Below are 16,230 nucleotides of genomic sequence, written 5' to 3' on the forward strand. Positions count from 1 at the left end.
TTAAATACTAATTTAATATCTATTAATTTAAATATTTGTTCAATCAAAACTTATTTATTTATTTTTCAGAATGTAAGTTTAATCTACGAATTAAATCTCTTACTTCATTTTAATTTAAATAAAAATCATGTACATTTTTTGTAGAATTTGATTTTGATTTGAACGTCTTATTCATTAACAAATGCGATAAATTCATCGCTAAACAGGTTTAGGGTGTAAATTAAAAAGATGACGAAAATTTTTTACTTATAATTTAATTTTTGAGCAACGGTATAAGTTTGAGAACTAAACATCTAGTATAAGGCACTTTAAAATTAAAATGAGGTATTACATTTTATTCAGCTTTTAATAAACCTTTCATAGCAAGAAATATAAAATGTGCCAACAATAATTTTAATTGAAAATAAAGCTTTACTAGAGAAGTACTTAATACTCTCGGCAAGTTTAGCTGCGAAATGTATTTTTCGGTTACTAAATAAATTTACCATAAAATGTACTAGCAATTATTTTAATAGAAAATAATGTTATACTACTGTGGTATACAATCCTTTTGGCAAGTTTAGCTAAGATATGAACCATTTGGTTACTAAATAGGCATACTAAAAAGTGTACAAGCACTAAAGCCAATAATTTTTATTGAAAATAATGTTGTACAACTGTGGAAAAGAAACTTTTTGGCGAGTTTAGTGATAATATGAACAATTTGGTCCCGAAACGTTTGACGTAAAGTGTACTAGCAATAATTTTAATTGAAAATATGTGGTACTAATGTGATATACAGTATTTTTGGCAAATTTAACTACGATGTGAAATATTTGGGTACTAAATCAGATTGCCGTAAAAGGTACCATTAATAATAGTTACTTAATGTGGTACTACTATGATATAAAATCCTTTTTAACAAATTTAAATATGACGAATTTTTCGGTTATTAAATAAACTTACCTTAAACTGCACTATTAATAATATTAATCTGATAACGACTACTTTAGTACATAATAATTTCAGTAAGTTTTTAAACGATAATTGTTTTTGGTGATGAAATTTTGATAACTAAATTGGCTTACCACACGTTTTTCAACGAAGAGAAATATAAAATAAAGTATAAAAAACGTATAGTAAAAATTTAAAAATGTACATTTAGCTGTTTTAAGTATATGAAATCATGTTTAGAGTAAAATTAATCTCGAGACACTGAGATTTGATCTTTCTAATCAGTTCATTATAAGAATTAATTTTTTAATATTAACATAAGTATGAAAATCTGAAGGAAATTGCATTTTATCTACTGCAGTTTAGATTAAAGTTGTTTACAAATACTATTAATTTTTTCTGAACTTGTTTGTTTTTAATATCGTTACTCGCTTATTGAAAAGTTTTAAAGGTACATACCAGTTTATAAACAAAATGTTTACAATATATGAGTGACTTTACTATTCCAATTCATGATATTTCTCATTTTAGTTTATTACCTAAAAAGAAAGTACTTATTAAGCATACACAATCAGCAAAAACACTAGTTTTCAAAATCTTAGAAATGAAAAAATCTGTTCTGTTTGGAAAATTGCAAAAAACGAAAAATACAAGATTCATTTAATTGCTTGATAGCTTATAAACGTTAAAATGAACTAATCCAATTTATTGGCAACGACTAATGAAGGATTCAAAATAGTTTAGAATTTAGTCGAAATGAAATTCGGTTACAGAATGATTTTAAAGAATCCAAATTGGACCTATGATTTGTGAATAGATTTTGTACTAGCTGGAAGAAAAAAATTATTCTGAAGGAGAAATTAGGAAAATGAAAATTCAAGATTAATTTAATTGCTTATAAGTTTACCAACTTTCAAATAAAGAAATCTAATAGATCGGCAAAAGCCAATATACGATTCAAAATATTCTTATAGGAAGGAAATATTTTTAAGAATTTGATAGGAATGATATTGAACCATCGAAAAACGAATTGATTATAATAAATACACTTTGAACAAGAATATCTAAGGAACAAAGTAGGAACAGAAATCCAGAGCAGTGTAGAGTTCATAAAAGGACATTAAAATGTCCCAAAAACAGGAAACTGAGTAGACTTTGTAAACAAGGTGAAGAAACCAGTAAAAAACCTTCAAGTGGTAAAAGATCAAATTCAACCTTTGAAATAAGTCCATCTCAGGTTTAAAACCATTCAACTTCCAAGAGTACCTAGTAAAAACGTAAATCCAGAAGAAGAGATTATAAAAGCGTTTCAGCTGAAAGACCAAATCGTCGTCACAAAAAGATGAATACTTTAAACTGAGGAGAGAGTAAGAAAGCATGAAAACAATGTACAGAGTGTTGAAAACCATCGTTGAAAAAGCAATTTTTAAATAACTTTGAGTCACAATAAAACTTGTAAAGTTTCAATGGCAGTGTCTCAAGTTGAAAAGAACGATATTTCAGAAAATTATATCGAAAAGAATTTAATCATGTGATTGGTTTTCAATATTTTCATTGGTCTAGGTAAATGATGTGATTTTACAATATTCTCATTAGTCAAAAAGAATCAGGTGATATTTTAAAATAGCCGAAAGAAATATTTAATTACAACTGGCTAGCATGAGCACAAAATTGTTAATTCTCTATAAACTAAGTTTTTACCCCATTTGTAATGTTAGATGTAATGTTAGATGATAGGGAAAAAACTCGAATTTTTCTTATACCTATATTTTTTTTTAGTTTTAGTTAAAACTGAAGTTATATGCTGCAATGTGGATAAAATAAATGTATTATAATTGCCTCCTACAATAATTTGCGTAAAATCATACCCAGTTTTTAGTCATCATTAGTGTTAGATAATGTCCTAAAATCCTAATTGGGTAAGATTTGTGAAATGGTTAATTGCATTTAGTTGTATGAAATATTTTTGAAAAAGTGGAATAGTAAAGCTTTTAATAGATATTAAATTAGTAATTGACTTAAATACTAATTTAATATCTATTAATTTAAATATTTGTTCAATCTAAATATATTTATATATTTTTCCGAATGACATTTGATCTACGAATTAAATCTCTTACTTCATTTTAATTTAAATAAAAATCATGTACATTTTTTAGTAAAATTTGATTAAAAGACATAAACATCTAATTCATTAAGAAATGCGATAAATTCATCACCAAACAGGATAAGGTATAAAATAAAAAGGTGACGAAATTTTTTGTCTTATAATTTAATTTTTGAGCCACGGCATACGCTTGTGAAGTAAACATCTAAATCAAGCCACTTTAAAATTAAAATCAGGCATATTTTATTCAGCTTTTAATAAGGCTGTTATAGCTGATGATACAAAATGTACTAGTAATAATTTTATGTGAAAATAATGTAGTATTACTATGGCATACAATCCTTTTGGCAAGTTCAGCTAAGATATGAACTTTTTGGTTACTAAGTAGGCTTACTAAAAAGTCTACAAGCAGCAAAAGCCAATATTTTTTATTAAAAATAATGTTGTATTACTGTTGAATACAAACTTTTTGGTGAGTTTAGTGATAAAATGAACAATTTGGTATCAAAAACGCTTGATACCAAATTGCAATTTTTATGTGGTACGACTATTTTGGTACATAATATTTTCAATAAGTTTTGAAACTAAAATTGTTTTTGATTATGAAATTTTTGACAACTATATTGGCTTACCATACGTTTTTCAACAAAGAGAGATATAAAATAAAAGCATAAAGTTTAAAAAATGGATAGAAAAAATTTAAAAATATACAATATTAAACTACAACAAGAAAAACACTATCAAAATTAATTTAATTGCTATTTAGCTGTTTTGAATATATGAAATCATGTTTAGAGTAAGATTAAGACACTGAGATTTAATCTTTGCAATAAGTTCATTCTGAGAACTAATTCCTTAATATTAACCTAAGTATGAAAATCTCAAGGAATTGTATTTTATCAACTGCAGTTTAGATTAAAATTGCTTACAAATACTATTTATTTTGTCTGAGTTCGTTTGTTTTTTAGTTTCATGATTCGATTACTGAAAAGTTTTAAAGGTACATACCAGTTTATAAATAAAATTTTTACTATATGAGTGACATTACTATTTCAGTTCGTGATAATTCTCAAAAATTGCAAAAAACGAAAAATACAAGAATCATTTAATTGCTTTATATGCATATATATACATATATATACACATATATACACACATATACACATATATATATATACTCAGGCGTAGCTAAGCTCCTTCCGGTGTTAAATAAAACCGAACCCAAATATTTGACACTCTTCATTTTTTCTTCATTTCATGCAACTTTTAGAAAATGAGAGTACAAAAACAATACGAAAATTATTTCAGTTTTTCTAAATACTACGACTAAACATTATCACATTTTTTTTCTTTTTAAATTCATAAGTCAAAATAATGTAAAAGACGGATTCACATAATATCGTTTATTCTCTTAAACGCTTATCGTGAGCTATGTCTATTTTTTCAATCACGCACATGTTCATGCTTCGAACGCACATTTTGAGCTAAATTCATTTCCAAAAGCGCGTAACTCGAGCTGTATGCAAAATTGTAAGCTTATTGACTATGTAAGAACTGAAGGAATACTAACGCATAACCCTTCCAAATATAATTCCAAAAACCTTTTAATTTTCTAAAATCTGGGTGCTTGAGGGAAAAAAAAAAGGCGTGTGGTAACAGGCAATTATAAAAGTATAAATTTGGTGACTGAGACCACACGTGCTACCACGTAATGTTCTTTATAAGACACAGCTAATATAAAATAAATATTTAAATCCGCTCAAAAAATCATATTTTGTTCGAATAGAACTATAAGTTAGAAATCATCACTGATGTTATCCTTAAAATATGGGAAAACTGAATAGTTTATAGTAAAATTTAAAACAATGACTAACGCTTAACCGATCAGAAAATTCCATATCGTTCTTCGTTCATCCCTAATCAATTAATGAATTAATCTCTAAAAAACTGTATTAACATCAAATGTCATCCACTACAAATTTAAAAAAATGTATTTGATATTGAGAGGATGAATAAAAAGTATTTTATTAACGATTGAAAATTTGAACCAAGATATTGGGAAAGTGTGAACTAATAGTTGGGTATTGAATGATGTGGCCAACGTGAGAGTTAACATCATTTTCAGGCGCATAACGAAAGTAGTCCTTTCGATGTGTATTTTCAAAATTTGTCATTATCGTAAGGAAATATTGCTACACGAGAAATATATTAATGATGCTAAAGAACAGATATTCTAACTCTCGAAACACACATTAAATAACTATTTTTGTGCTGTAAAAAAATTATACCGTACTTTGACTAACTCCGGAGATACGGATAGCACAAAAAATTGGCAACTTAGAATTAAAAGCTGCCATTTTGAAATTTTTTTAAATTTGAAAAATGCTTTCAATAAATTGACTTAAACGTACAGTGCTGAAAAAGTAATCACCTTAACAACTTTATCCAAGGATCGCATTTTCACGTACTAAAACTCAGCTTTAATGGTTCCAATTATCTGACCTAAATATATTAACTAATCAGTGCAAACGATAATTTAAGTTACGGAATCAGAAAAACTCACTTACTCTGAATAAATTTCTTGACATTTTTGGTTTTTAGATCCTCAAAAATGCATTTTAGTAAACTACTCTTAACATTATACTAGGATTTTATATCGTATAATTGTATGGTATAAAATATAAAATTTTCAGAACAGAATAAGAAATTTTAAAACAAAAATATCAACTTTTCACATTTTAATTAAATTTTGGAATCTGTACAATTTGGTGTTACTAGATGTTTTAAAAATCTTTTCAATCTGAATAAATTTGATGCATTTTAAAATTTTTACATTTTATAAATATTTTAAAAAACGGCGTATTTTGTGCAATGAAAAAAAATCAAAATTCACATATTATTGAGAACCAAAAAAAAATGTGACACGATTAGTTTACGCCGTTCTGCCCCACACATGACTAAATTAATATGACTAAATTTACATTCATGCTAGCTTTTTATTCTTATTGAAGCAGCTGTTTTTTCTTCCACCCGAAATGTAATGAAATTAAATAAAATAAAAATAAGAAATCAGACTTAAAATTTAGTGCAGTTACAAGGCTACTTATTTCGATAAGAATTTAACTTTACTTCTGAATTTAAAAAATATCGACAGACAAGATATTAAGACTAAGTTCTTGAGATATCTTGAGTCATCTTGTTAAATATGCGATACTAAAACTACGTCCCAGGGTGGTTAGTCAATCCTACAAAACATATATTCATTCAGTTTTAAAATAAGATTATTATGCAGAAACTGACATGTTCTAAACTTTTATTACTGAAACTAAAGAATTCAGTTTGAGGAAGTAATTACAAGAATTTTACAGATTCCAGTAACAGCAATAATGTAAACTTTTTAAACAATGTTTAACATCAAGGAATCAGAAGGGCTATAGCATTTAGAGTCTGAAAGACTGATTAGCCACAAAATAGATATCTTAAACTAAGCAGACAAATCACATCGTGCAATCTGGATAGATTAAGGAACAGTTTGATGACGATGTACCTCTGACAACAGCAATTGCGTAATCATCCATTCCTGGATAATTATCCCTGAAAAAAAACAAATATGGTCATTTTAATTGGGCACAAAAGGAAAGAAAATGCCTAGTTTCTGAAACCTTAACATACTTTCTAATGTTAGCATTTGAAGTTTGTACAAAATGTTATTTCAGTAATCAGATCATGATGTTCTGATATCTAAAATTAAAATGACCACTCTAAACTCCATGCGTAATTTTTGTTACGTTTTTATTTCGGTTTAAGAAAATTTTGCAAATAAGAATTTAATGTTTTGTGTATGCATTAAACATACCACTTCTTCCCTAGTATCAGCTAAAATAAACAAATCACAAAGCCTCTCGTGCTTACGTAATCATTAGGTGCTTACGTAATATTTGAACTGTCCCTTTTGCGAAACGTGAACGTTACAATTAAGATTAAAATCAAAAATTTTACGCAGCATTTATTCTTTTAATTTGATAACACTTTGAATTAGATTATCTGAAATAATTTCTTAATTCCAAAGCAAGCAAACATTTCATATCAATCGCTAGTTCTATATAGCAAAAAAAGCAAGTTCTTTGCTTTAACATTAGGTTTTAAATATTTCCTGAAACATTTGAATTTAACCTATTTGTAAGATTTTATTTAGAGTAAAAACTTTAAATAAATTACATAGCATTACTATCTTAAATTTAAATTTTTAAATTTAATTTTTTAAAATATTTTTTAATTAAATTTTTTAATTTAATTTTTCAAAAATCCGTCAAATATTATGCATTTTATTCATAGTACTAAAATATTTCGTCAACATCTGGACATTGAATGCATATGCCTCTTAAAAATAAGTCTCGCTGCGATTATTTAAACTTTGTCAGACACTGTAAACGTTAAGATTTAAAATTAATATAGAAGATTGATTGCAAACAATTCATACAAACTGAATGCTAAAAAGTAATTAAGTTTTGTCATCCAACAAGCAGGAATTAAGATCTCATCTGCGCTGAAATCCATTTGAAATTCACAGCAAAGATTTGAAAAAGAAATCTTTTCAAAATCTTAGTTCTAAATCCTAATTCTCAAAATACTTATTTCTAAATCTAAGATCCTGCAAAAGCACGCTATTAAATTTAGTACTAACAATGTTTCTTTTTAAGTTATAAAAAATATTAACGGTTAGATTTGTTTAGAAACTAAAGAAATGAAAAATTAGCTATGAGACTGATTAATTTTAAGAGTACGAAATACATATGAACCATTAGAAAATACCTGTGCAAAATTTCCCTAATGATAATTCATCTATTTGCCAAAGAAAATTAAGCTCTATGTTTGAAATTAGCTTTAAAAGTTTCAGAAATGGCACAATTTTAAAAATTTTTAAGAAGACTCGATACTGCGGGGAAAAACTTCCATGGTACTTTTAAACTCTCAATTCTTCAAATTGCATTTATAATTTAAAATGCATTTAACTGATTAAAACCAAGAGTAAGCTAAGAAGTGTCAAATGCTGAAAACATTTTTTTCAAATTTTCGAATAGCTCAGCAAATTACAGGATTGCTTAACTTCTCTATAACAGCAGCTGATTATGAAATAATTTGTTTGAGATTTGAGATTTTGAAGAAAAAAATCAGCATTTGAAACCTCGTAATTTATTGTTACTTTATCCAAGTATTTTTTCTATACTTTAAATTTTTAATTACGAATATAGTATAAGGAGAGAATTTGACAGGAAGGGACTTTTCCGTTGTACAACATCTCAGTAAACGAACCAAAGTTTAGGCAACAGAATTCCATGCAGCACTAATTTGCTTTACAGCACAAAAAGAGATAGTTTGGCTTCATATTTAAGCATTTAAATTCATTTAAAAATAATTTAAAATTGATTATTTTTAAATGTTATGAAGAAAGCTATATGTTGCACAATATTCTGTCAACACATTTGGCGTATCCCTAAATAAAAAATTTAAATTCATCGAAGAAAAATAAAAATTTTAATTTAAACTAATTAAAGCACAGTTATTTAAAATCTACTCTTTATATATAAATAGTAGTAAATTTGTCAAATTCTCAGATTAGCTATTTTTATATTAGTTAAACTTTGAATTTTAATTCTTATGTCTAATTTTGACAATGTTGCACACCATGAAACTTTCATTTTTCAGAACATTCCCAAAATAATTTTAATTATTAAATTGCAATAAACTTTGTTTACTAAAATTAAATTTATTTGCATAAGCAGTTAAAACGTTAAATAAAAAACACCGTCATTTTTTTAATTATGAAAATGGCATTTAATTAAAAAATTTGAAAATTACATTTGTTAAGAAATGTTTGCTTGGTAACTAATAGTTCTTCAGCTTAGTTCTTCAAACAAACTGCTCAATCGCATAATATTTAATTTCAAATTTGATAGTATGAAAATTAACTCTATATTTAATACATATTTACTCTAAGGAATAGCAAAGTATGTTTTACTTACGCTAAAGTTCTTAAAAGGGAAGAGGCTGTTGGAAAATTAGTTTCCGTAAACTGGCCCACCCTACAGAGGAATCTAGAGACGCATTCGTTACTTAGAGATCTTGAAAACCAGACCATATTCCGCTGGAACAAAGACAGCTGCTGGACCAACATACGACTGAACATCCGGATTCTCCCCATGGTATCCGTAATTACGTTAACAGACACATTCGTTACGATGGTTTTTACGGGACTGATTTTGATACTTCTGAGGAGGGTTTCCGCCATCAAACCATCAAAAAGTTTGCTCGAAGATTCACCGCCATCCACTGACCTCCCCATCATTTTCTTGTTCTGGACGTCCATCGTCGGCAGACCCATTTTCGCCAAGGGTGCTGGAATCAAAATTGCAGTTGCAACGTATATCAAGTAAGACAGGGCTGTTGCAATGAGAAAGGGCTTGAATCTCGTCACTAGAGAGGCCAGCATTGTGGTAATTGCAAGCAATGCACCATCCACAGTGGTCAGAACGTTAGTTTGTTGCAAGAGAGTGTTTATCAATGATATATATTCCATTTGCCTTGCTTGTGCCGTTTTCTCTTTCTTTGGTTCCTCGGCATGGATGAATGTTAAAAAGAGTGTTAAAACAACAAAAATGTATAAACACTTCATTTTGAGATAAGTGATAAAATATCCAAGATTAAAATCAAAACACTTTAAAGACGTTTCTTAATAAAAAGTTAAAGCCTCCGGCTGAACTCATTATTATACCTTTTGACAATACCGATAACGATTATTTTACAACAGAAGACAATATTTTAGATGGGAGTCGGGGCCTCCGTGGCCGAGCGGTATCTCCCACCAAATGCTATGCAAAGTGTGGAGGTAACAGGTTCGATTCCCACTGTTACCCTCACTGTATTCTTCGTGATGTCCTTCGCTCATTTGTTATATCCGTCCTCCTACTTGACAAAAGTTTATAAGCCTAAATTGAGCACACAAGCCTGCTAATGTATGTATTTTCAATAAAGTTAATAAATGGAAGCGGTCCCACCCTGGTCAAGTGGTATCGCCAGCCAAACGCCATGCAAAGCGTGGAGGTAGCGGGTTCGAATCCCGTTGTTACCATATATGTATCTTCGTGCTGTACTTCTCCGAATTTCGCTATCTGTTCTTTTATTTGACAAAGGTTTATAAACCTTAATTGAGCACACAAGCCTGCAAATGCATGTTGTAACAATAAATTGAAAATAAATGGAAGTAAAAAAAAAATATTGCAATAAAAATCGAATGGGAGAGAGTGCTTGCACTTTTGCCAAACGTTCTGAAGAGTGGAGAGGTTTGAATCCTACCGTAATCGTGGATGTATCATTGTGCTTTCTGTTTTTCGACTTCAGATAGGTTAATAATTCGTTAATGAAAAGAAGATAGCATTATGATACAACCAAAGTTACGGTTCGATTCGAACCCATTCTCTTCCATATTCACGGCATTTGGCGGAAGTATTGGCAAAACAATAAAATGTTCAGAAGAAGTATTTTTGTAAAATTAATATTATTTTGTTTCAATAATATTCTATTTCTGATACTCAATAGATAAATCAATTCTTAAAAAATCCTCGTAATCGGGCTAATTTGAAAATGAAATTCATGCAACTCGAATATGGTTCAGCTTTAAGTTAAATTAAAAAACAAAGAAGAAAACATTAGTAGAAGTAGTACTTTATTTACGCCTCACTAGAATTGCACAATGGACTATTTGGTGACAGTTTGAGAAACAAATATGAATATAGTCCGAAAGCATGCCATTACAATTTCTGAACCTCTGCAAAGGGGATAGCTTCTCCTCTTAAATAGCTCGACGACTTGCGCACGAAGTCTAGCACTTTACGATATAACAATTTAAAGTGGACCGATACCGTGGACCTTCGATCCCTTCACAGGCTGATCAAAATGATCATCCACCCTCTCACTGACAGCCACTAGTGATGTTTGACTTCGGTGTTTTACTGGGAGCCGAGTCTTTAAGATTAGTCCACTGCAAAACAAAGAAAACTCTCATTGGTCATATTTCTCGTCACATTTTAGATAAAATCTACAGTTTAAAACAACCCATGATTTAATAATTGTAGAGCAAAAATTCTTTGAAACAAGTAAAGAATTCTCGACATAATATTTTTTTCTTAAAATCTATTTATTCATACATTTTAAATTCGATCTTTAAACTTATGGTACCATATTCAACTTCGGTTCATGAATTTGTTAAAATTTCTTTAGCATTCTAAGATGTTAAAGTATCCCAGAATTCATCGATAGTTGTTGTTGTAGTTCATTTATGTCGCACTAGAACTGCACAATGGGCTATTGGCGACGATCTGGGAAACATCCTTGAGGATGATCCGCAGACATGCCATCACAATTTTGATCCTCTGCAGAGGGGATGACAGCCCGACGACCTACACGCGAAGTCGAGCACTTTACGTTAGAACAGTTTAACGATGACCAATACCACGCACCCTCGTGCCTTGCGCAGACTGATCCAAGTGGTCACCCACCCGCACACTGACCGCAGCCAGTGATGCTTGACTTCAGCGATCTGTTGGGAACCGTGGCTTAACGATCAGTTCACTGCGGGACCGACAGTTTTTCTAACTCTACAATTAATAGCTACTTGCATCAGAAAGGTTCTGGGTTCGAATATCGGGCAAGGCGTGGATGTTCTTTCATTTTCTGCACTGCCTTTCCTTACTGTGGGAGCAACGTATGCCCACCTAATATGGTGTCCCTGAAAGAGTGGCCAACAAATCAGATGCCTGTATAACTTAGGTCATTCTCCAGGCTGGTATTGGAGAAAAAAAAACAATTAATTGCTAACGTCCTTAAAGAATTTCGGGCACGAACTGGTGACCTTCTGAATCTCAACCGAGAAATATATTCTGTAGGCCACCTCCTTCATTCAACATAATATACATCATAACTGTGATCATGTATTTCATCATAATCGTTATTTTCTAATGCATTGCTGTGGTGTCGTGGCGTACAGTTTAATGAAACGTCTTTGTCATGAAATTTTAGAATTTTAAAACAAAACTTTGTCAAAAAAAGCTCCACTCAGTTAAAGAGGAATCATTTTACCATTAAAGCTTTTTTTTCTTAGCAATTTTTAATCATGGATGTTTACCGTGTAATTTATATTCTATTTTTTGTAAGTGGAGTTTTAGCGAGACCGTGGAGTGCTGAAGATTTGGAAAAATCCGTGAATGTAGTTGAGCAAATGGCTCCATCTCCGCTGATGACCACGATTGATTCAGTGTCCACAAGCTTAGCCAGGACATTGAAGAGTGTATCCCCCAGCTTGACTCCGCTGTTAAGTGTAGCCACTTTGGGGTACTTGGGCTACATAGCGTCCGTCATGTTCTTTCCCTCTCAGTTGTCAGAGGCGGGAATTCCCCTTCTGAAAGATTTCCAATTCGAAACCAAAGCCAGCAGAACTTCTGAGTCTGGATTTATCGATTCCTTGGCGACGGGCATATTGAAAGATATGATCGGCCGAACAGAAGCGGCTGATGTCTTGAAGAACACAAGTATGGAAGCCGTGAAAGATGGAATGAAAACTTTTAAGAGATCGGCAAGAATTGTGAATTCCGGTCTGGTGTCCCTGCAGGGGATGGTAGGAAGAGTCCTGACAGCTTTAACTCCAGATTGTATGTCCAGATACATGTGCCAGGTGGGGCAATTCACAAGCATTCACATGCCGGCTCTCGGTCCTGTGCTTCGTACCATAAAGTAAGTTTGATTTTTCTCATTTCATGTGAAAATTTTTGGGGAACCATGTTTTGTTTCTGGCCATTGACCTGTTTCTGTGAACAGGCACTGACGCAAATTTTTTGACTGAGTTCTTCGAAATTTGTAAATTTATAAACGATAAAGAAAACTGTTGATATTAATTATGTAAAACATTTCTTTTGAAACATTTTTGAAAGTACAATAAACATCAGGGTAAGCAAAAATCATGATTTTTTAAGGAAAAAAATCGGATTAATTTTATTTAAGACTGATTTTTTTAAATTAAAATCGTATTTTTTATTTTTCACATTAGCCGACCAAAAACAGTTGACTTATTATAATTTAAATAAAAATGTAACTAAAGAAGTTCATATTACTTACTAAAGTTGTTAAAATTATTTAATTATTACAAATTTGTCACTGAATAATAAAATCATAGCTAGTTATTTTTGTCGTGCTTAGCAATCTGAAGAGTTTTGAAAAATTCAATAAAAATGCGATTTGTCTATTAGGTATCCAATGAGGACTAAATTTGTTTAAATCAGGAAATGTTATTGATAAAATTAATTACTTTAAGAAATTCAGTGTTTTGAGTTCTTTTTTGTTTCATTATTGATTTACACTTCCACGTATTTATTTTAAAAGTGCTTGCATTTAAATAAGTGCAAACTTAAATGTATATAATTGAAATATATTTGGTACCAGCAAGTTATTTTACATAAAGCAAATTATTTTACATCTTCAACGCAAAATGTATAATTTAAAGGTTTCATGCCACTTCTATTTACTTTTAGTCATTTTAAATTTTTTTAGTCTGTTTTGAAATATAATTTATCGTTTTATTATTTACTTGTAACAAACTTTCATTATCAATCAGATGATTAAAAAACATCACACCTTATAGAATATATTTATTAAGTTTGTGTAAAGAAATATTTTAAACTTAATTCTTCAAGCAAAATTTCAGTGGATTAAAATTAAATGTGTTTTTAAAAATCTTAATTGATTTAAATCTGGAGTTTTCAACATGATTTATATCATGCAAACTCTAACTAAACATTAAAAGGTTCGTTTTTAAAATGAAGAAAAATTTTAATAAACATACGTAAAATGAAGTAATTTTATAAAACTTTCCTAATTACGTAACAAATAATAAAATGCTCAATGGGTTTCATTTTAGTCAAATTGTAGAAATAATTAGATGGTTTTATGATAGATTAAATATATTTGAAAAAGTCATTAAATGTGTTAATTTATGTAGTAATTCTTCTTTGGAATATAAAAGTGAGCCATTAAAAACTACATCACTATGTAGTAAAATTGTTAAAAAACAAATTTGTAGAAATTGACTTCTTGAAATTAAAAAAAAAAAGTTATGTTTGTATACCAATATAAATTCATTCTATTTATATGAGGGTGAATTATTGTTCCTCGCCTTCATTTGTTTAGAACTCAATTTCTGTTTGCTGTGAAGAATATTATAATGGTGTACTTATATAAATCTCACTACGTTTACTATCCAATGGGGAAAAATCTAACTCTGAGTATGAAAACTAATTGTGAGAGTTTTTACTGCCCTAAATTTGAAGTGTTAAACCCAGTAATCCATCATTTTAACTATAAATTTAATTTAAAAAAATTTTGAACAAAAATTAGAATTTTTTAAATATTTTATTTATATTATATTTACAAAATGAAAAATTTAAACACTGCCATTAACGTGTTTTAGATTTTGAGATTCAATTATAATGAATAATTCTAATATATTTTTGTCACACTTGTAACTCTTAGATTATATTTTATAAAACTTTTATTTTTCGAGTCTATAAAGCATGAGAAATCAATTTCTTTAAACGAATTTATCAATCACAAGTTAGATTGAATCATCAAAAAAAATTGAAGGTTTAGTTTAAATGAAGTAGAATTGAAAAATTAAATTTATGAAAGATACATAGATATACCCCCATACACAGGCACACCTTGGTAATTTTGATAATTAAAATAACGTAAGTTTGCACCAGTATTACATTTTATTGAGTCCCGCAGTGGACTGATCGTTAAGACACGGTTCCCAGCAGATCACCGTAGTTAAGCACCACTGGCTACGGTCAGTGTGCGGGTGGGTGACCACTTGGATCAGTCTGCGTAGGGATCGAGGGTGTGCGGTATGGGTCCTCGTTAAACTGTTGTACCGTAAAGTGCTCGACTTCACGTGCTGGTCGTCGGGCTACCGAAGCGGGGGTGCCATTCCCTCTGCAGAGGATCAAAATTGTGATGGCATCTTTTCGGATCATCCTCATGGGAGGTTTCCCAGACCGTCACCAATAGAGCCCATTGTGCAGCTCTAGTGCGACGTAAATGAACTACAACAACTACTACTTCATTTTATTGATGTGATATACAAATGCTTTATTTAAAATTGATTCGCATTGAACAAGTCAAAAATTAGTAAAAAACTTACTTTTAAATGATATTGAACAACAAGAAAACTGCAAAAATATTAGTTTCATAAAAAATTATTTAAGACTTAATCATTTAATTATGTTTTTTTTTGGCTAAAAATATCAATTTGAAAAATATTTGTAGAGGGGTTTTCTTTGTGAAACTTTTCTGAAAGTTTTCGTTATTTTTTTTAAAAATGAAATAGCAGTTTATGGATTATAAATTGTTAGAAAACTGTATATCGAGAAGTTGTGTCAAGTTCCTTCGTAATAAAGTAGGAACAAACACAACGATTATCATGAAGAATTTTGTTTAGCTTATTTTTTAAACCTTCGGGAATTTTGTTTTTAAATAAATACGGGCTCAACTTCCTAAATATGCCAGCTTCCAAAAAGTATCCGACTTATATGTTATAATTTTTCATAAATTCATGCGATTTTCATAATTGTTTGCAGCACATTTGATCTTGATGATTTCTCGCAAGCTCTGATAGATGGCACTACCATCGGAGACTGCAGCGCCGTCTTCTTTCAGTGCCCCTTATAGCGGAACTGCATCACATCAAAGAAACGAAGTTTGCCTTTACCACAACTGATAAAGAACACGCTGGACGGTTGTTCTCTTGAATCAATGTGATGGTTTTACAACTTTTACCCTTTGTGTATTTTTAATTGTTTTTAATTAATGCCCAAATCTGTAGTAAACTATAAAAAAAAGTAATAAAGTGTTTCGAACCTTGCTTCATTAATGTCATATATCTAATACTTGTCAAATTACATTATATTAATGTCAAATATAGTTCAAACCTTTTGTTTAAAGTTTAAAGTCTGAATCGAGTGACACGTTATTTTATGATTGATGTAAACTTTTAAATTATTCGTATTCTATTTTCAAATTCAACAAATATTTATTTTCAGATTCAACAAAAGGCAAGTTAATTTTTCCCCATTTGATCCATTTTT

General features: G+C 29.8%; 2 protein-coding genes across 2 annotated transcripts; one reads left to right on the forward strand and one right to left on the reverse strand.

Moving 5' to 3' along the window:
- Positions 1 to 6,336: 6,336 nt before the first annotated feature.
- On the reverse strand, positions 6,337 to 9,795 carry LOC107445378 (uncharacterized). Its single transcript, XM_016059756.4, has 2 exons — positions 9,064 to 9,795; positions 6,337 to 6,634 (listed from the first exon to the last, which is right to left on the reverse strand). Exons 1-2 carry the CDS (start codon positions 9,711 to 9,713, stop codon positions 6,538 to 6,540), a joined length of 747 nt encoding a protein of 248 aa, XP_015915242.1. The 5' UTR covers positions 9,714 to 9,795; the 3' UTR covers positions 6,337 to 6,537.
- Positions 9,796 to 11,998: 2,203 nt separating this feature from the next.
- Positions 11,999 to 16,012, forward strand: LOC107448351 (uncharacterized). The gene is made up of 2 exons (XM_016063514.3): positions 11,999 to 12,826; positions 15,724 to 16,012. Exons 1-2 carry the CDS (start codon positions 12,210 to 12,212, stop codon positions 15,812 to 15,814), a joined length of 708 nt encoding a protein of 235 aa, XP_015919000.2. The 5' UTR covers positions 11,999 to 12,209; the 3' UTR covers positions 15,815 to 16,012.
- The last annotated feature ends 218 nt before the right edge of the window (positions 16,013 to 16,230 follow it).

Source organism: Parasteatoda tepidariorum, chromosome 4 (genome assembly GCF_043381705.1).
Source record: "Parasteatoda tepidariorum isolate YZ-2023 chromosome 4, CAS_Ptep_4.0, whole genome shotgun sequence".
NCBI classification, from domain to species: Eukaryota; Metazoa; Arthropoda; class Arachnida; order Araneae; family Theridiidae; genus Parasteatoda; species Parasteatoda tepidariorum.

Coding starts and splice junctions, on each gene's coding strand:
- LOC107445378 (XM_016059756.4), bottom strand. CDS start 9,713: ATGAAGTGTTTATACATTTTTGTTGTTTTAACACTCTTTTTAACATTC. Junction 6,635..9,063: donor TCCCTTTTAAGAACTTTAGC/GTAAGTAAAACA, acceptor GTTTTTTTTCAG/GGATAATTATCCAGGAATGG.
- LOC107448351 (XM_016063514.3), top strand. CDS start 12,210: ATGGATGTTTACCGTGTAATTTATATTCTATTTTTTGTAAGTGGAGTT. Junction 12,827..15,723: donor CCTGTGCTTCGTACCATAAA/GTAAGTTTGATT, acceptor AATTGTTTGCAG/CACATTTGATCTTGATGATT.